This window comes from Notolepis coatsorum (genome assembly GCF_963971535.1).
Source record: "Notolepis coatsorum genome assembly, chromosome: 10".
Classification (NCBI taxonomy): Eukaryota; Metazoa; Chordata; class Actinopteri; order Aulopiformes; family Paralepididae; genus Notolepis; species Notolepis coatsorum.
In genome coordinates this window covers 72,013,927-72,033,898 of record NC_140174.1, presented here as the reverse complement: position 1 = coordinate 72,033,898, position 19,972 = coordinate 72,013,927, and the positions used below count along the sequence as shown (strand labels likewise).

The window sequence follows — 19,972 nt, the reverse complement described above, 5'->3', positions numbered from 1 at the left end:
GCCCGCTGGCTCCACATAACGTTAGCCAACATAACGTTAGCCACGATAGCTAGCCGGCCCGAGATAGAGAGAGAGAGAGAGAGAGAGATATCTCCACGGCGGGAATAGAATAGAGTGCATTAAAAACTCACCAAACGTCCAAGAGGATGGAGACAACCGCGTGGAGTTGACGAAGTTCATCTGCCAAACGACCGTCCTCTTCATCTTGGCATAACAATGCTGCACGCGCTCTCTCTAGGTTAGCTAACGCTAGTTAGCCTTTAGCTAAGCTACTAGCCGACATGGCTATCCTGACTGAACCACACGTTAGCACTCGATATTATAACGTAGCTAAAGCTAACTAGCTGTCCCTGCCTTTAGCTAAGCTGACATGGCTAGCCTGACTGAACTTTCTAACATGAAACAACTTTCATCTTCAGTCCATCTGCCGAACGATCGTCCTCTTCGTCTTGGCTGGCATAACCTCCAATGCTGCACGTGCAAAATAGTCAGACGCAGCTGACGCACGCCGGCCGACTGTACACATGTAACCCCTCCCTTCGTTGAAACCAATAGTATATCTGCTGCAGAGCCCCAGAGCTCCAATAGTGTATCTGCAGAGCCGCAGTGCCAGGAACAAGTCAGACACATTCTACAAACGTGTCTAATGTGAAATATATAAGCATATAAGCAAAACTAGATTTTAGGTCTGTGATGAAAAAGGGCCTCGCGGGAAGGGGGGCCTCGCAAAAAAATAAAAGAAAAAGAAATAATAAAAAAAATAATAAATTAAAAATATATATTTAATTTTTTTTTATTTATTTTTTTTTGCGAGGCCGCCCTTCCCGCGAGGCCCTGCACTGCACTGCTCGCACACCCCCTGAGGCGGCCCTGCTTGCAATCATATATAACCTCTAACTTTAACAGTGGGGCTACCCATTTGTTTACATTTGGATCACTGATTGGACTACTTTGAGCAACGACCAGGAAGGGGATTGGGAATTGGCATAACGACTAACAGTGGGATGGGAGAAAAATCTGAAAAAAGGAGGGGGAAAAAGATAATATTTTTTATTTTTATTTTTAAATAAAGTATTTTTCTGGTCTGCATCCTCGTAGCAGTTGTTTGTATTGAGCCGTACTGTATTGTACCCATTCTGCAATCTGTTAATAAAGTTTTCAATCAATCAATAATTTGTCAGACTATAACGACTGCAACATCTGGGGGGTCTGTGACCAGCTGTGTGAGGATCGTCCCGGGACATATCACTGTAGCTGTGCTGATGGTTACTTCCTGGAGCAGGGTCACATCTGCAAGGCCAACGTGTCAGGTAGGTACAGGAAGTGACAGTGTTGCATTTCGAGAGGTAGGATTATGTCAACACATCAACATCACATCAACATTAAGGGAAATGTGATTACCGTCTTCTCCAGAGTCAGACAAGAAGATAGATACCAATTTCCTCTCTGCATTTAGTAGAAAGCTATCCGGCTGCAAGCTATAGCCTAGCTTAGCACAAATACAAATATGAAGTGGATATGGACCAGCTAGCTTAGCTGTTGGTCCGTGACAAAAGGTGACAAAAACCTCTCTCCCAGAGTTTTAACCTGTTAAGCCTTAAGGTCCCCCTATAGGGGACTTTTCTTTTCTTTATCATAAATCGATCAATAGAGACCGTATTAGATCCCCAATTATCATATCATGGTGTATCATTGGAAAGCCACACTCATTGGCTACAACCCTGTGCAAAGATTTTCGAGATCGCCAAATGATTGACGGAGCTAGAGCCCCGGGAGTCGGGGGTGGTAATGTGTACTTTTGCGTACTTTGGGGCACGCCTCACATATCGGCATGTAACTCGAGAACCGCTGAACGGATTTTGTCACCTGAAAGGGCAATCGACAGGCAACAAATAGAGCTTTAATTCTATCAATATATTGTATTAAAAGAAATGCACACCCGAGCCACTAGAGGTCGGCAAATAATCGTCCACATGTGGGCCCTTGGATGTTAAAAGGTCAATGTTTTTAAATATTTTTTTTTGTAGCCAAGAGTAAAGACCATAACCCTATCAAAAACAGTAGTGAAAGTGTATATTTTCATTTTTACCGATGTTTTATACGATTTATCGGAAATACGAATTTATCGGAAAATGCTAATTATCATAAAAACTGCAAGGAAATGACTAAATCCAGATTCAACCCTGCCATTGGAAAGAGGAGCATTTTCCCTATCCATAGATGTATGATTTGGCCATAATAAGGTCAAGGTCAAGTTCAAGGTAAAATATGAATTTATAATTAAAATCGATTATCATTAATTACTGTATCTACAAATCCTTCTGTTTAATCATCTTCCCGCTGTTCATTTGCTTAGATTTTTTGTACACATGATCTCAATAAGGTGGTGAAGGAGCTCAGTGAGCATTTTCTCCTACCCGTATACATTTTTGATCAAAGATGCAAAAATCATAAATCATAATTTATATTCTCCTTTGTTTCATCACAATTTTATCAAGCCTAGTAACAGACACAATATTTCTGACACTGGAAATACATACCCCCAGGTCCCTAGATGTTCCTAGATACCAAGAACATGCAAATTGACCTTGCAGAAGTGGAGCAATCTTCCATTTACCTTACAGATTAACAGGTTGATTCAATTCAATTTGCGCTAAGCTAGGCTAGCTTGCAGCCGGATAGCTTTCTATTCAACGCACAGAGAGGAAATTGGTATCTATCAGTGGCTCAGGAGGTAGAGCGGTTGTCTGATAATCAGAAGGTTCCCGGTTAGATTCCGGCTCCTTCCGGCCCCTAATTGCTCCCGATGAGCAGGTTGGCACCTTGCATGGTTGCTTCCGCCATTGGTGTGTGAGTGGGTGATTGTGAGACATAAGTTGTAAAGTGCTTTGGATAAAAGCGCTATATAAATGCAGTCCATTCTTGTCTGACTCTGGAGAAGACAATAATGATGGCCTGTTCCTTTAATCAGACGACTAGAAAAAGAGCCTGGGCTTTTTATATCCTGGTGTCTTATGGCACTATGCTGCTCTTAAATCCAGTTTTTTAGTGATCAACTTTGAATTAAACAAAGTATTGAAAGCATCAGAGATTCCTCATCATTCTCTTTCTGTTATCTAACTTAGATAGAAAAGTTGGCCTATATTTTCCAGTTCTGTATTCATCTTTTCAACTCGTTCTTTTTGTTTAAACACACAGTTAGGTTGAAGTATATCAAAGCTGTACTTAACCCTGTAAGATCCTCAGTTGCAGAATTACAACATCACTTTTAGCTTTTAACTATTTAAAAAAAGTCTGTAAATGTTTATTTTATTTTTAGCACATTTACATAGTCAATGGGTCCTGTTGTTCAGCCTCACAATGCTATTAGATAGTAAATGTGTATATAGGTCCCACATTCTGCCCACTGAAGTTGATAATGTCAATTTAAATGGATCTTCTCCTTTTTCAGCACAATCCATGCTGTTCCTCATACTAGCTGTTGACAGTTAGCCACAAACCAATGCAAAGTCAATGGGGTCAAGCTCCTGTCTGTAGAAGCTGCCTGAAGCCCAATTGAAATCTACTTTGTGTGTATTGTGAAATTCTGTGAGCCTCAGTCAACTTGTACAGACAGGTTCTTGACCCCATTAACTTCACATTGTGGCTAACTAGTATGAGGAACAGCATGGATTGTGCTGAGAAAGGACTCTACTGATCCATCATCGGTAAGAAAGTAATAAATATGGCTAGAGTTCCGAAAATCGGAACTATCCTTTTTTAAGTACCGTCGACCACATTAGTTAAAGTTACTTTTCACCCCCATAGCTGGGTTGCCGCAGCTCATCTTCACCAATGGGGGGGACGTGATGATGGCGGATATCCACGGGCGCTTTGTCAGAACTCTGGTGCCGTCCCAGGGCAGAGGGTACTCTGTTGGAGTGGCATACCACTGGATCAGACAGACGGTCTTCTGGTCGGACACCAACACTCAGAAGGTCAGTCCCTGCTGTGACTACAGCACTAACGGTGCTGTTCCAGGAAGTCTGCAACGTGTCTTTCGTACGTCTTAGAATGTAGTAAGTAAAATAATAACTAAACTGGAAAAAAGACAATGATTGAAACTAGTGCTGTCAGGTGATTAAAAAAATGCATCTAATTAATTACAGGATTTGTAATTAATTAATCAAATTAATCGCATAACCATTTTAGGCCTGATATTCTATATTCTATAATCATATTTTAAATTGCATGTGTCCGGGTGGCAGAATTCAGTACTGTATCTACAAAACCTTCTGTTTAATCATCTTCCATTTATTCATTTGCTTAGATTTTTCAGGTCTGGTCAATTTTAGTTATTGAGTTATTGACTACATGTGTTGTTGTAGCCACCGGGTAAATCGCGATTTTTTATTAGTTTGTCATGACAAACCAATTACATAATCCAACATATGTGTAAAGGCACAACATATTCCAGTTAACGGTATATTTTTTTAATGATTCGTTACGGTGCAATCAATAATTCCATGCGTTCGGGACCTCCATGTTTTGGCGGTATTCATCAGAAAAATCGGATCCGGGATTCGGCTCCCATCAGTCGGGCAAGAACTGCAGGTTTTCAGCCTCTCTCCTCTCTCCTGAAGCTTAAGGGGGAGCCGCGCTCGGCCAATCAGAGAAACGCGGAAGGCGCTCGGCCAATCAGAGAAACGCGGAAGCGCATGTTGGTTGCCGAAAGTGTTCACGCCTCCGGTACACAAGGAGGCAGCCGTCGCATCTTTTCACCTGTACAGCGCGATCTCTCAGTGGCGAGGAGTAACGCGTGGGAGGCTCACGCTGCCCCCGATACTTCTTGATTCTGCTGTACAGGCGCACCAACCGACCTGTAGGAGTCGCTGTCCACAACGTCCGATCCCCAGCCACCGGCTTTCCCACCCCCTAATACTGCCAATTGTATTAGTATGAACGACCAGCCAAGCCGGAAGCAACGGCGAGAGCTGGGCTCGAACCCAGCATCTCCTGCGTTAGTGGCGAGCGCCTTGCCCACTGCGCCACTTAGCCGCCCTTTGTAATTAATTAATCTAATTAACGCGATGAACTGACAGCCCTACTTGAAACCAGAAGCTTTATTTTTAAGATCATCTTCCCTGTTGAGAGGAAATAAGCCATAAGTGCAACTTCTTGAAACGAGCAAGACATATTATCATGGAACAAGTGCAAATTCTTGAAACAAGCAGTTATCTGCCAGTGCAGTAAGTACATTTGACTTAAATATCTTGACCTGAGCACAAGTCTTAAAACAAGATCAAATCTCTCTCTGAGCTGATCTTTTCTTTTGCCGTGAAGGTAGAGCATTATCTGCACTAAAACGTGAGTTAATGTGAGTGCAAATGTAACAGTAAAGTGCAATAGTAATATACAATGTACAGGTGATTATAAAATATATAAATGAGTACTACTGGGTGTACTGCTAATCAGATGTACTGTATGTAGAGAGTTGTAATACCAATGTGATACAGGTATAAATACAGTATGGTCGTAGTCATAGCAGCGTAACCTAGTGGTCCGTATCCACCTCCAATTATTTGTGCTAAGCTAGGCTAGCTTGCTGCCAGATAGTTTTCTACTGAATGCACAGAGAGCAAATTGGTATCTATCTTCTTGTCTGACTCTGGAGAAGAAGCGCATTTCCCATAATGTTGGCTTGTGCCCTTAACATCGACGACACCTGGTTGTCCCCACGTTCCCTCCTCAGGTGTACTCTGCTAACTATGACGGTGGGAACATTAAGGAGGTTTTGACCGCGGCTGTCCACAGTGCCCAGAACATTGCTGTGGACTGGATCAACTTCAAACTGTACGTCCTGGAGGCCCGGGTGGAGCGCATTGATGCGTGTGACTTTGATGGAGGGAACCGGGTCACGCTGGTGGCAGAGAACCTGGAGGATCCCTTCGGACTGGCCTTGGATCCTACAGTGGGGTAGGCGTTGGATACTCTTTTTTTTTTTTTATTATCTTTCTTCCCCTTTTTCCCGATTTTTTCTCCCATCCCACCCTTCCTGGTTGTTGCGTACTGTCCCCTACTGTTGGTCCGGGAGACCGGAGACTGTCACATGCTTTCCTCCGACGCATGTGCAGCCTGGGGCAGGCCAACCTGGCCGCGCAGGTTCTCACCGGGGAGAGTGTAGCGTGTGGGAGGCCACACTATCTCTCCTCAGATCCAACCCTCGCTGAGCAGGCGCCCCGACCGAACTGTAGGGGTCGCTGTCCACAACGCCCAGGACCCACCCTTCAGCTTCCCACCCCCTGATACAGCCAATTGTATCAGCGTGAGAGGACAGCCAAGCTGATAGCAACGCCGGGAGCTGGATTCGAACAGGCGAATCCTAGTGTCTCCCGGTGTTGGTGACGAACGTAATCTCCGTGCGCCACCTGCCCCCCCGACGCGTTGGATACTCTTTAAAAACTCTTTAAGGGCCCAATCGGTAGCCTCAATACCAAAAATAAGAAATAGGAATGGAGACGGTGGAGGAAAAATAAGAAATAGGAATGGAGATGTTTTTATTCTCGATTTGATTGACTTAGCGTTTGATAAGGACTAATGCTAGACAACAGGTAAACACAAACTTAACCTCATCTTGGCTAGCTCCTCAGATAGAGGGGGTCGGAGGGGTTCTCCAGATTAGCGGCCAGCTTCCTTCTCATCCTCCTCTCTGCCACCACCTCTAGTTTGACCAGCTTGACTCCCACCATGGAGCTAGCCTTCCTCACCCTTACCCTCGTTATTGATTTCAGGAGCCTGATGGAAATTAATTCAAATAAAATACTTGAAAATAATTGACCAATTTCAAAAATAATTCTGATCCTGGACCTACAAGTTTCTTTATTAGTTGTCATACAAAAATACAGAATACTTTTATATGAAATGCTTGTTTCTGTTCTGTTCATAGTCAAACTATGTGCGAAGTGTCATCTAAATTTTTATCAGAACTGTAGAAGTTATGGCTGGTGACAGACAGACAGACAAAACCACAGGAGTGATTGCAATAACCCCCCTCGCCAGCGCTTTGTACGTGCAGGTGTACAAATAATGTTGTTAAGATATTAACATGTCATGTTTTCCAATGCACATCACATCTGATACATGATCAAATTCCACATTAGGTTGCTTTGAATCCATGACGGATGCCTGTAAATATATTCATCTGAAGATCCCTGTAATTCCATCCAAGTCTTTCTGAAACAAGTCCTCTCTGCAACTGTCTTGAAATAAGATGCCAACATCTTGTTATCTTATTAAGTTTGTTTGTTTGTTTGTTTGTTTGTTTGTTTGTTTGTATGCAGCTACATGTTCTTCACAGACAAGGGCTACAGCAGTGAGAAGGTGAAGCTGGAGCGGGCGTACATGGATGGCAGTAACCGTGTGGAACTGGTGAAAACCCGACTCGGCATTCCCACTGGCATCACCGTGGATATCATCACCAAGAGAGTCTACTGGGCTGACAGTCACTTCGACACGGTGGAGACGGTCACCTACAGTGGTTTGGACAGGTAGTCAACGTTTCTGTTCAATATTCTGTTGGTTTGAACTTTGAAGTGGTTGTTGTAGCAGTGTTTGTTGGATACAGTTTTTTTCCCCACACCAAATTGTTCAATAAACCACTGAAAATGGCTTAGCAGAATCCCTACACTTTTACCCTCATTGAGAATGCAAGGATATATGAATATTATGCAAACTGACAATAAGAATCCCAGGGTTCTCACATGGTCCTTGAAATGCTTAAAGGGGAACTATCTTATAAATGACCTTTTCCAGTGTTTAGGGTCATTTTCTAGCTATGTGGACTTATAGTAATAGGATCTATGTCTCTAATTCTCGATTTGGCGCATTCTTCCAATTCTCCTCTCACAATAATGTCCCTCCCTCAAGTGAGTCATCTGAAAATTAGCGTATTCGGGACGTCAGTATTTGCATAATAACACCCGCCCCCCTCTAGCTGCCAGCCGAGCGAGAGCGAGAGAACTGTAAACACTGTATGTCTCCCTCTCCTTCTCCCGTTCGAGGAAGTCCAACACCGCGCTGCGTGTTTACACAGTTCTGTTTTTTTCTCTCTCTCTCTCTCTGGGAGACACGCTGAGTTTTTTTTCTCTCTCTCTCTATCTCTCTCTCTCTCTCTCTCTCTCTCTCTCTCTCGGAGACACGCTGAGTTTTTTTTTCTCTCTCTCTCTCTCTCTCTCTCTCTCTCTCTCTCTCTCGGAGACACGCTGAGTTTTTTTTTCTCTCTCTCTCTCGGAGACACGCTGAGTTTTTTTTTCTCTCTCTCTCTCGGAGACACGCTGAGTTTTTTTTTCTCTCTCTCTCTCTCTCTCTCTCTCTCTCTCTCTCTCTCGGAGACACGCTGAGTTTTTTTTTCTCTCTCTCTCTCTCTCTCTCTCTCTCGGAGACACGCTGATTTTTTTTTCTCTCTCTCTCTGTTACGACCCTGGCTCATGGGCACGCAACCTATGTGCAAACCAACACCAAAACCCCGTGCTCTAACTCAAAATGCTACTATATCAAGGAACTATTAATGTAAATGTAAACTAATGTACTAATGTAAACCCAACGGACACGGACTGGAAGAATGTGACAGCTCTCCCTCTAAGCACCGACTCTGCATGTGTGTTACTAGGGCTGGCTTTAAAGCTCCCAGCAGGTAACCAATCAGCACTAATTGGCTAATTGGCAGCCCTCACCTGCATGCCCCGTGACACAGGAGTAATCAGGCCTGCCTGCACAGTGACACAGGAGTGATCAGCTCCTGGTACATAACACTCTCGGAGACACGCTGAGTTTTCTTTTTCTCTCTCTCTCTCGGAGACACGCTGAGTTTTTTTTTCTCTCTCTCTCCCTCTCTCTCCCTCTCTCTCCCTCCCTCTCTCTCCCTCTCTCTCTCTCCCACTCACTCACTCACTCACTCACTCACTCACTCACTCACTCACTCACTCACTCACTCACTCACTCACTCACTCACTCTCACACTCACTCAAAGTGCTTATGGGCGGAGCCAGGCCATAACAGCCTGAAATCCGGAGGCTGAAAAAAGATGGTTTTGAGTACTTGATTAGAAATATAAACCAATGCATTTTTTTGAAAAAAAACGTACAGATGTCTTCAATAGACTCACAGGAATTGTGTAAAGTTGCCCAAATAGTGCTAGGAATAGTAAAATAGTTCCCCTTTAAAGTGCTAGTTTTTTTTACAAAAAAAAGTCAAGGCCTGGAATTCCTTGAAAACAGCAAAAAAATTAACAAGGTGCTTAAAAAGTAATTGAAATTCAAATCAACCATTCTAATTGAAAGTTTTGTTCATCCATGATAAAAATTTTCTGACTCAAGAAATGTAATTATTTTTATGAAACTAATTGTCAAAAAAAAGTACAGTAAGCCATAAATATTGTATCCGATTTTTTTTCTATAAAATGCATTTAAAAGTGAAGTGTATCCTTTTAAATGCCCTTTTAAAATGAAAAATAGTACTTGAAAGTCCTTGAATTTCATTTTGCAATGTCTGTGGGAACCCTGGAATCCATTGATCCATTTCAAAACATTTCTGTGTGTGTGCTGAAGCTACAGGTGCCAAGGTACCCAATAGTGGACCTTGATAGGTTCAACCTTTTAAAGTCGAAACTTTCTTTCAGGGAAGTACAGAGAAGCTGTCCCTCTCAGGGCTCTACAGTGCGACCATATTGCTCGCATATGCCCCTAAAAATATGTGTGTGCGAACCTGAAAAATCAATTACTCGCACGGCGTGCGACTGCAGATTACAGCCTCATTCGTTATTTTTTTTCTCCGCTGCGAGAATCGTTACAAAACTACAAGTCCCACAGTTCACAGCCGCATAAACGTTCCAATCACAGTAGAGTTTCCTGTGGTCACGCGACTGGAAACTGATCAGCGTCACTGTCTGAGTCGGACAATAGTACAATACAGCCATGTCGAAGCCCATTCATTTTTATTTTGCGCGAAAGATACCGGAGAATGAGAAGTCAGGCAAGGCAGCTCATGTTACAGAGGTGATAGTTAACGTTAACGTTAACCAAGATACTGACACTAGCCAGCATGCTAGCGAAGTTGGCCAAGCTAGCGAGGCTACACCCACTGTAGCACCCAATGTAGCCACTGTAGCTAGCGAAGCTACACCCACTGGAGCCGGAGGGAAGACATACAAATTTAACTTGAATTGGCTAAACATTTTCCCATGGCTAGAGTTCGAAAACAATGTCATGTTTTGTAAATATTGCAAAGTAGGATAGATGCATTGCGATGCATTGTTACACCCCTACAACTGGCCCACTGTGTATGTGTGTACAGCTAACTTGGCTAGCGTTATCAACCGCAGAGGTGGGCAATAGGGTCCAGCTGCAGCGCCGGACGGCCAGAGTGCAAGCGGTGTGGCAATAGGGTCTGCTGCAGCGCCGGACGGCCAGAGTGCAAGCGGTGTGACGTCGTAATTGGCAGAATCGACTGTCAATCAATGGTCTACCTGACACGCAAACTCATAAACAATGTTTCTGTACTGGAGGTGTACAGTATTTCAATGGGCAACCCTGAAAGGATTATTTTTCTAGAAGAGCAACACTAGCTCCCCCCTCTACTGATGGCCCTGGTTGTAAAGCCAGTGTCTCCTTTTTGTTCAATGTCACTGCCTTTCTTATTAGGCCTAGTTTTTGGCTACAACTTTGCCACAGTAGGCATTAATCACTTAATTAATAGTTCAAATGTCTGTGTCCCATTCCCGTTTGCACACGCAGATGATACACACACGCACACAGTGGGCCAGTGACTTTGGTGGTATGTGCTATTGCACAGATGTGTGTCCCGTTCCCATTTGCACATGCACGCACAGTACAAATATACATTTATTAAAACTCTGTTACTTGAAATATTTTCACTGTGCTCCTAAATATTTTTGGGTGCTCCTAAATTTCTTTGTGTGCTCCTACATTTTTTCATTTAGGAGCACCTGTGCCCCTAGTGAAAAAGGTTAGCGTAGAGCCCTGCCTCTCCAGGGGGGGGGGGGGTGAAAAACTTCTGAACCAATCTGTAGAGTCATGTTTCCAAGAGGATCATAAAAACAAAAATGGTTTGAGGGGATCTTTAAATCTTTACCTCCTGACAAGTACACAAAATACATCTGTGTTTTTCCTCCCTGTGGCTGTTATCAGCCATTTTGTGACGCATTGTCATTACACAGGAAAACGGTGCTCTACGGAGGAACCCAGGTACCATATCCATTTGGAATCGCTGTCTTTGAGAACCACGCCTTCTTCACCGACTGGACCAAGATGGGCGTGGTGCGGACCAACCGCTTCAACGGCAGTGACCCCACTCTCCTCTACCGCACCGCCAATCGACCGGGCCATATAGTCGTCTCACACCCTGTCCTGCAACCCATCGGTAAGGAGGGGGACTTACCACATAACACAAATAAACAATGGTCTTTTTTATCTTCCTATTGTGGCAATTCCAGGTGTAGGGGTGGCAGAATAAACAACACACAGACAGGTTGCAGTTCCCAAAATCATCCGCTTTATTTTCTATTCAAATAATGATCGCCCAGCCATTGGGTCGCCACGTAGCGCCCATCAATCACCAAGCCCAGGGGTGGCTTGGGGTTGCCACAGTACCCCCCCTCCAGCTCCGACCGTCGGGGAAGAGCGTCCGACGCCCAACAGGCATCCTTCCTGGAGAGGGCGTCTGCGTTGCCATGTGCAACCCCGGACCTGTGGATGACAGAAAAGTTAAACGATTGCAACTCCAGAAACCATCAAGTCACCCTGGCATTGGTCCCCTTTGTCTTGGCCATCCAGACGAGGGGGGCGTGATCCGTCACCAGCGTGAAGCGCCTCCCCAGCAGATAATAACGGAGCGTCTCCAGTGCCCACTTAATTGCCAGACCTTCACGCTCCACCGCAGAATAGTTGCGCTCGTGTGGCAGCAGCTTCCTGCTCACATATAAGATTGGATGTTCCTCACCCTCCAGTTGCTGGGAGAGGACCGCTCCCAGTCCCACCTCTGATGCATCTGTCTGTACCGTCATCTCCTTGTCGAAGTTCGGGGAGACCAGCACCGGTCCCGAACAGAGGGCCGTCTTGAGGTCCTCGAACGCCGCCTCCGCCTCCGGTGTCCACTTCACCGTGAACGGCCGCCGCGCCTGGGTCAGATCTGTGAGGGGAGCAGCGCGAGCAGCGAAGTTAGGGATAAACCTCCTATAATAGCTCGCTAGCCCATTAAATGTCCTGACCTGCTTCTTGGTTAAAGGGCAAGGCCACTCCCTTATCGCATCAATTTTCCTCTTCTGCGGTTTTACATTGCCCCGGCCTATTGTGAACCCCAGGTACTCTGCCTCTTCTAGTCCCAGCCTGCATTTCTTTGGGTTGGCGGTGAGACCCGCCTCCCGGAGGGCACCCAACACCGCTCTCACCTTTTGGAGGTGGGAGTCCCAATCTGATGAATGAATGATAATGTCATCGAGATATGCGGCTGCATAATCCTGATGGGGCCGTAGTACTCTGTCCATCAGCCTCTGAAAGGTAGATGGCGCCCCATGCAGGCCAAACGGGAGAACTTTATAGTGAAACAGCCCGTCTGGGGTGGAGAAAGCCGTCTTCTCCCTCGAGGCGGGGGCCAGAGGGACTTGCCAATAACCCTTCGTTAGATCTAGTGTTGTGATAAACCTGGCCAGGCCCAGTCTATCAATGAGCTCATCCACTCTAGGCATGGGATAGGCGTCAAACTTTGAAATGTCATTAAGCTTCCTGAAATCATTGCAGAACCTGGTTGTTGAGTCAGGTTTCGGCACTAAAACAATAGGACTGGACCACCCGCTATGAGACTCCTCAATCACTCCCATCTCCAGCATGACCCGCACTTCTCTTCTTACAGCCTCTCTTTTTGCCTCTGGGATACGATAGGGCTTCAGCTTTACCTTGTCTCCCGGGCTGGTAATGATGTGGTGCTGGGCCAATGTGGTGCGGCCCGGCGTGGCCGAAAACACGTCCCGGTTCTGTTGGACCAGCTCCCGAAGCTCCTGCCGTTGGGTCGGGGACAACTGTTCCCTGATGGGAACATCGGCCGCCTCTGCCACCTGCTGCGCAAAAGGGGGGAGAGGGGGGGGCGAGAGCAACACATCCCGGGCATGCCATTTCTTCAACCGGTTAACATGGTATAACTGTTGATGCTTCCTACGGTCGGGCTGGTGGACCTTGTAGTTGACAGGACCCACTTTTCAATTATGTCATAGGGTCCCTGCCATTTGGCTAGGAATTTGCACTCTGCTGTCGGAACCAGTACGAGGACCCGGTCCCCCACATTAAACTCCCGTGGCTGTGCGCCCCGGTCATAAATGCGCTTCTGTGCGTCTTGGGCCTGTTGCATATGTTCTCTCACCACTGGCCAGAGCGCCTTCATCCTGTCTCTCATTACCTGCACATGCTCTATGAGAGACCGGTGGGGCGACGGCTGTTCCTCCCAAATCTCCTTTGCGATGTCCAGGAGACCCTGCGGCTTGCGGGCGTAGAGCAGCTCAAACGGCGAGAAGCCAGTGGAAGCCTGTGGGACCTCACGCACAGAGAACATCAGAAAGGGCAACAACTGATCCCAATTCTTCCCATCCTTCTCCATCACCTTTCTTAGCATGCTTTTCAGTGTTTTGTTGAAGCGTTCGCACAGCCCATCCGTCTGTGGATGGTATATGGAGGTTCGCAGCTGTTCCACTTTCATTAGTTTGCACATTTCTTTCATGACCCGCGACATAAAGCACGAGCCCTGATCAGTGAGAATGGAGTCGGCAATTCCCACCCGACTAAACAAATGAAAGAGCTCCCGTGCCACAATTTTGGCCGTCACCGTGCGTAACGGGATGGCTTCGGGGTAACGTGTTGCATAATCTATGATTACCAGTATATACTGGTGGCCTCGGGACGATTTGACTAGAGGGCCCACCACGTCGAGGGCAATTCTTGAGAATGGGGTCTCAATGATGGGCAGTGGGATCAGAGGATTTTTATAGTGTACCTTTGGTGCTGCGCGTTGACACTCTGGGCAGCTCCTGCAGTAGTCCTCTACCGCTCTCTTCATGCCCGGCCAATGGAAACACGCCTTTATGCGCTCCATGGTTTTGTCCACGCCCAGATGCGCTCCGAGGATATGTGAATGCGCTAGCTGGAGTACAGTGGGAATAAAGAATTTCGGCACCAGCAATAGATCTTTAACCTCATCATTCTTTTTTACGACTTTGTACAGCAGTTGTCTTTTTATTGCAAAGTGAGGATATGACAGGTTACTCACCCCCTCCACTGGATTTCCATCTATGGTTTTGATATTCGCCCGGGCCTGCGTTAGGTTTGGGTCTTCCAGCTGGGCCGTTCGGAACTGACCCGCCAGGTCCCTCCCCACCTCGTCCGCCTGGGGGAACTCTGCAAATGGGTCCTCGTCACTGCTATCCGTCTCTGGGCCTGCTTGGGGCGCCGGCGCGTCGTCACCCACACCTGATGCAGTCTCCGTCTCACTCCCCGTTATATTCAGGGGCTCCGGCGCGTCGTCACCCACATCTGATGCCGTCTCAGTCTTACTCCCCATTACATTCAGAGCACACACCTTCGGCTGACGTAATCCTTTCCTCTTCCTCGGTTTACCTGTGGAGGGTGGGGTGCGCGGGGAGATGACGGCTGAGCACAGCTGGCGATACAGGGGGCAGTCTCGACCAATCAGCAGCGCTACCGGCAGGTTGGGTATCACGCCGGCTGTCATCGAGCAGACCCCCTTGGTGGTTGTCAGGGTGATCTGCGCTGTGGGATACAACTTTGTGTCCCCGTGCACACAGGACACTGACACTTGCGGAGCCTCTGCATCGCAGTGTGCCAAATGGGGCTGAACCAGCGTTATGACACTACCCAAGTCCAGGAGCGCTACTGCATCTTCGTCGTTGACGCGCACGGGTAAAAGGGTCGCTGATGTTTCCTTATGGGCCCAACAGGCTGCGCCATAATTGCACGTCTTTCCGCGGAAGTCTGAAGCTGCCGCCGCAGCGGTCTTCTTCGGGGTAGTTCGGGATCACCTGCGTTCCCTACCGGGCCCCTTGGGCTGGGCTCGTCGGGACCCCTCCTTGTTCTTGGCCGCTCTGGCTTTTCCCCTCGCCCCCCTTTGAGTAAGTCCCGCGTTACCTGGTGGGCCTCCACAATATTCACTAGCTGCTCCACGGAGCGGGGGTCCGCTTGACTCGCCTGCTTCTTCGTGTCATAAAGGAGGGCTCTGACAAAGCGGTCCATAACAATCCGTTCCAAGACCGTGGGCCCTCCGGGGTCGGTCATTAGCCAGGCTCGGCTTATGCGGACTAGGTCGTGCATCTGGGAGCGCGGGGAGGCCTGTGCGCCATACACCCAGTCATGGAACCGCTGCGCATGGGACTGCAGACTATGGGCGTAACGGGACAAAATCTCCTGCTTTAGCCGAGTGTAGTTCTCGGCTTGCTCCGGTGGCAGGTCCTGGTAGGCCTTTTGCGCATTACCCGACAGGAAGGGGGCCAGCAGTCCCCCCCAGTCGTCCTCTGGCCAGCCCTCCCGGCCGGCGGTGCGCTCAAACGCTAGGAGATAGGCTTCTACATCCTCCTGCTCCGTCAGCTTGGGGATGAAGCGCCCGGGGTTAGGCCGCGTCCCTGCGGCCCCTTCGTCCCGCCGGTGAGAGGCCATCCGCTGGAGCTCCGCGTGGATCATCCCCGTCTGTTTCCTCTGTTCTTGCAGGGCCTCTTCGTGCCGGACCTGTTGTTCCAGGTTCGCCTGTACGAGCTGCTGCACCAGCACGTCCATGCTTCTTTTCGTTATTAAATATATATTTTTCTTTTTCTTTTTTTTTTTTATTTCTTTTATTCTACTTCGATAAAGTCTATTGTTGTTTATTCCGCACCCCTGATTGCCAGTAGACTATGCCCGCATTCTCCACCACTGTGGCAATTCCAGGTGTAGGGGTGGCAGAATAAACAACACACAGACAGGTTGCAGTTCCCAAAATCATGCTCTTTATTTTCTATTCAAATAATGATCGCTTGCTGGCGGTAATCTGTCGGCCGGGCGGCGTCTCCACTCTGTGGCCTCTCGCCTTGCGCTGCTACGGGGAACTGAGAGGCGGCTCCTCGGCTCCATTAAGTCCCCCCTCCCCAACAGGCGCACCGCGCCGTGATTCGATAATCACCTAATCACTCCTGACGGGTTTCTAGTGACAGGTGCGTCCGGAAGCGGACGCCCAAACATGGGCAGCGCCCAGCCATTGGGTCGCCACGTAGCGCCCATCAATCACCAAGCCCAGGGGTGGCTTGGGGTTGCCACACTATATACATTGTTTTTGTGTGTGTGTGTGTGTGTGTGTGTGTGTGTGTGTGTGTGTGTGTGTGTGTGTGTGTGTGTGTGTGTGTGTGTGTGTGTGTGTGTGTGTGTGTGTGTGTGTGGCACTGCTAGGATAATGTGTCTGATTCTACGGAATTAAATGTAATTTCTATTTAAATGATCCATCTTGATTGAGGATGATGATTTGGTTGTAAAGAAATTGCTTGAGCAAGGCACTGAACCCCTGCCATACTGAACCTGTGTGTACTGTATGTAAGCAGCTATGTACTGTATGTATAGACGGGTTTGTGTCCACATCAGACTGTGTGTGCACATCAAGGAGGCAAAAAGGAACTTAATCCTGTTCAGAACAATGGGGCAGACTACAATATATTTGTATTTGTTAGCCATTCTAGCGATCTGAACAATCAATCCATGCCAAAGCGAGATATGTAAAAGGAGACTCACACTCACAACCATGTTGATTTGGCAAAATTACATCCATCCAGTAATTTTCGGTTTAATCAACTTTTAGGATTGCCATGGTTTCTCCATAGAGCCCTGTTGTAGGTACTTTCATAGCACAGTACAGTAGGGGCAATTTAGTCACGTGATTCAGCGGGTATTGCTGATTGGCTCAAACACGATTTGTTTATAAACAACAAACCTGTCCATAGGGAGGTGTAGTCTGACATCACTTTAGTTTCCCACGTGGTCCACCCGTATAGGGATTTATCATTGGGAAAATGTATTATCGGCTATTGTAATAATTCTGCCTCATGAACATTGGCAAGCTTTCCATTTTTGCACAAAATGAGTTCCCTTTTATCACTAACAATATTGTTTAAGCATTTTTGGTTGAAATAAAGTTAGTTAAAAGGTTGTTTAATTTGTCGTAAAAAAAAGAACTGCACTTACCAGTAGAACGCCTGTCGTTCAGTGCTGTCGCTGACGCCTAATACACGTCACGGCCATTGTGTAGTTTCTCAGTGAACGAAAACATAAACGCTGTTATTTTGCTACTTTTACGATTAATTGCGAATTGTTTCATGTTGAGCTACTGTAGGCCTATAGATTGTGGATGAATACACACAGAAAGGTACACCATGCCAATGTTCATGCTTTATTTGTTTTAAACGAGATGATTTAGAAATGTGTCCATTGAGAATACATTGCAATTTCAAGTGGGGTGGACCACGCGGGAAACAACAATGACATAACCACTACACCTCCCTATATGGATATGCGGAAAAGACAAATTGGGATTCTTTTATGTCAAATAATCCTGTGTTTCAGTGATGAACCCTTGTGGCCGACACAACGGAGGCTGCCAGCACATCTGTGTCCTCAGTCACCGCTCCGACAACGACGGCCTGGGCTTCCGCTGCAAGTGTCGCCTCGGTTACGACCTCCAGCCCGACCAGCACGCCTGCTTCAGTAAGTGCCTGCTGCATTTGACCTGTGAAAGTTCACATCGGAATTTGTTGTTCAATAGTTCACTAGTTTTTCAATAGTTTTTGATAAAAATAACTAATTAAATGCATTTTTTTGTTTACATTTATATAAGTATATCTATTGAGCTACAATGGATTATGGAAGTTTAAAATAGCAATATTATAGATTTAGGTTTTTATTAGTATTTATGTTTCTATTTATTTCTTTGTAATTTTATTTTGATAAAAAAAAATATCTGAACAAACATACAAACAAAAACAACGCTCATGAAAAAGAAAACCAAATAAATACAAATAACAAAAAAATAAAAGGGGCATTCATTCATCTATTCTTTTCCATCCATATTTCACACAGTCACACAAAGTAATCTCCCTCACCTCTCCTCAAACCTTTCCCTCTGTAGTCTCAATGCATACGTCAACTTTTCCATCACATAGATCTCATGAATCACGCACATCCATTCTCTCTCCATTGGACCACCTGGGCCCTGTTTCTTGTACCTGGATAACTGAGTTAGCCGGATAACTTTAACTGGATAACTGAGTTAGCCGGACTTTCCAGTTCCATGTACGTGGATTTTCCAAATCACCATGACAACAGATCCAAAAGTTTGAGCCTGGTCGAAAGCAGAGTTCAAGTTCAAGTTAGCCGGATCACGCAGAGCCACGCCCCGCAAAGAAGTGACAGCCCGTTTCCTGAAACTATTCCCACAGTCTACGATGCAGCGGTAGTGCTCAAGCCTGCCTACCCAGCGACCGGGGTTCAAAACCCGGTGTTTCCAATATGATTTTTTTGAATATAATATTAATGATTATACGCCAAAGTAGCCTGGTTTTAAGTTAAAATATTATAAATCTACATGCATTGAGGATGTCATTCTTTATATAGCTCTCAACGTGCACCAAATTGAATTATTCCTATATTGCAAAAAGAAGGAGACGACTAGGGTCTCGAACCCCGGTCGTCTGTGTGAAAGTCAAAAGAACAACCCGTTAGACCACATTGGAGATAAGTTAAAGATTGACTATACATCAATCAATGGGTAAGAGAGCCGTATCGTAATTCTGTATAACAGTTAACTAATTATTTTCGCTAGCAAGATCTCATTTGATTATTCAATCCAGCAGGCAAGTTTAAAGAAATATAATCTGATTGATTGAGGTAATGAGGGACTTAAAATTAGCCTATAGATAACGCATTTAACTTGTCGGCGAGGCGATTGAGCCGTATTGCAATCTGTCAATAAAGTCTTAAATCAATTAATCAATCAATGCCGTTAGAGAATCAGGATCTCTGCCATCGATACGTGCTGGCTTTTCACCTAAAGCGGCCGCGCGCATTTAGCCTGAGTCGCAAGTCTGGCTTGAGTTAACGAGACTGAATCCACCTTCGTGGAACAGGAAAATCCCGGCTTCAAACATCGGGTTAACTGAAGCTGGATAATGACATCTTGATCGACTTAGTTGAACCACGTACAAGAAACAGGGCCCTGACCCATCCACTTCCTATTGAAATCCTTTTTTGTTTTAATTATTTTTCAATGTATTATTCCTACTAGATGCTAATGTCACCACAAATTCTCTCCTCAGAGGTGAGAGACTACCTGCTCTTGGCCACTACCCTTGCGGTGCGGGGAATCCCATTAAACGTGTCCCTCCAGGAAGACATCACATTGCCCCTCACAGGACTAGGAGTCACACTCAGTGGCTCCGCCGTGGAATATGATGGCAATGAGGAAGCCATCTTCTACAATGACAGGGGTAGAGGCCTCGTCTACAAGTCAAGCCTCAACGGCACTAGTGAGTCATTTCAAGATTTGTGTGATTATGTGGGGAGAGTTTATACTCAACCAGCCAAGTGATTTCTTCATTACTGTATGTAGTAAGTACCGGTACATAGAGATGATGTAGGGCCGTAAGGACGTAAGTGTGATGAAGGTCCATATGAATAAAACATCATGTTTTTAACTTGACAATGAACAGTAGCCACTATTATTGTGATCATACAGAGTGATATCATCAGCAAACAGCGATATACACTATTTGTTTTTATTGTGCATACTGTGGAACTGTCAGTTGATTTGTAATCACCATAATATTTAATAATAATTTTCCCAACTTCATTCCAAGATGTGTGTTGTTCACTTGGTCACTGGTGATTCAATCAAACAAACACAAATA

General features: G+C 46.0%; 1 protein-coding gene across 1 annotated transcript in view; it reads left to right on the top strand.

The window, feature by feature from the left end:
• The window catches only part of lrp2b (low density lipoprotein receptor-related protein 2b), a gene marked incomplete at its 5' end in the record, with an annotated part of 304,974 nt that overhangs the window by 59,367 nt on the left and 225,635 nt on the right, over nucleotides 1-19,972 (top strand). The window contains 7 exons of the mRNA XM_084323212.1: nucleotides 1,182-1,310; nucleotides 3,808-3,977; nucleotides 5,732-5,955; nucleotides 7,320-7,526; nucleotides 11,213-11,415; nucleotides 17,634-17,774; nucleotides 19,382-19,591. Of these exons, the coding sequence (XP_084179338.1) occupies nucleotides 1,182-1,310; nucleotides 3,808-3,977; nucleotides 5,732-5,955; nucleotides 7,320-7,526; nucleotides 11,213-11,415; nucleotides 17,634-17,774; nucleotides 19,382-19,591 (1,284 nt within the window). The remainder of the gene's footprint in view (nucleotides 1-1,181; nucleotides 1,311-3,807; nucleotides 3,978-5,731; nucleotides 5,956-7,319; nucleotides 7,527-11,212; nucleotides 11,416-17,633; nucleotides 17,775-19,381; nucleotides 19,592-19,972) is intronic.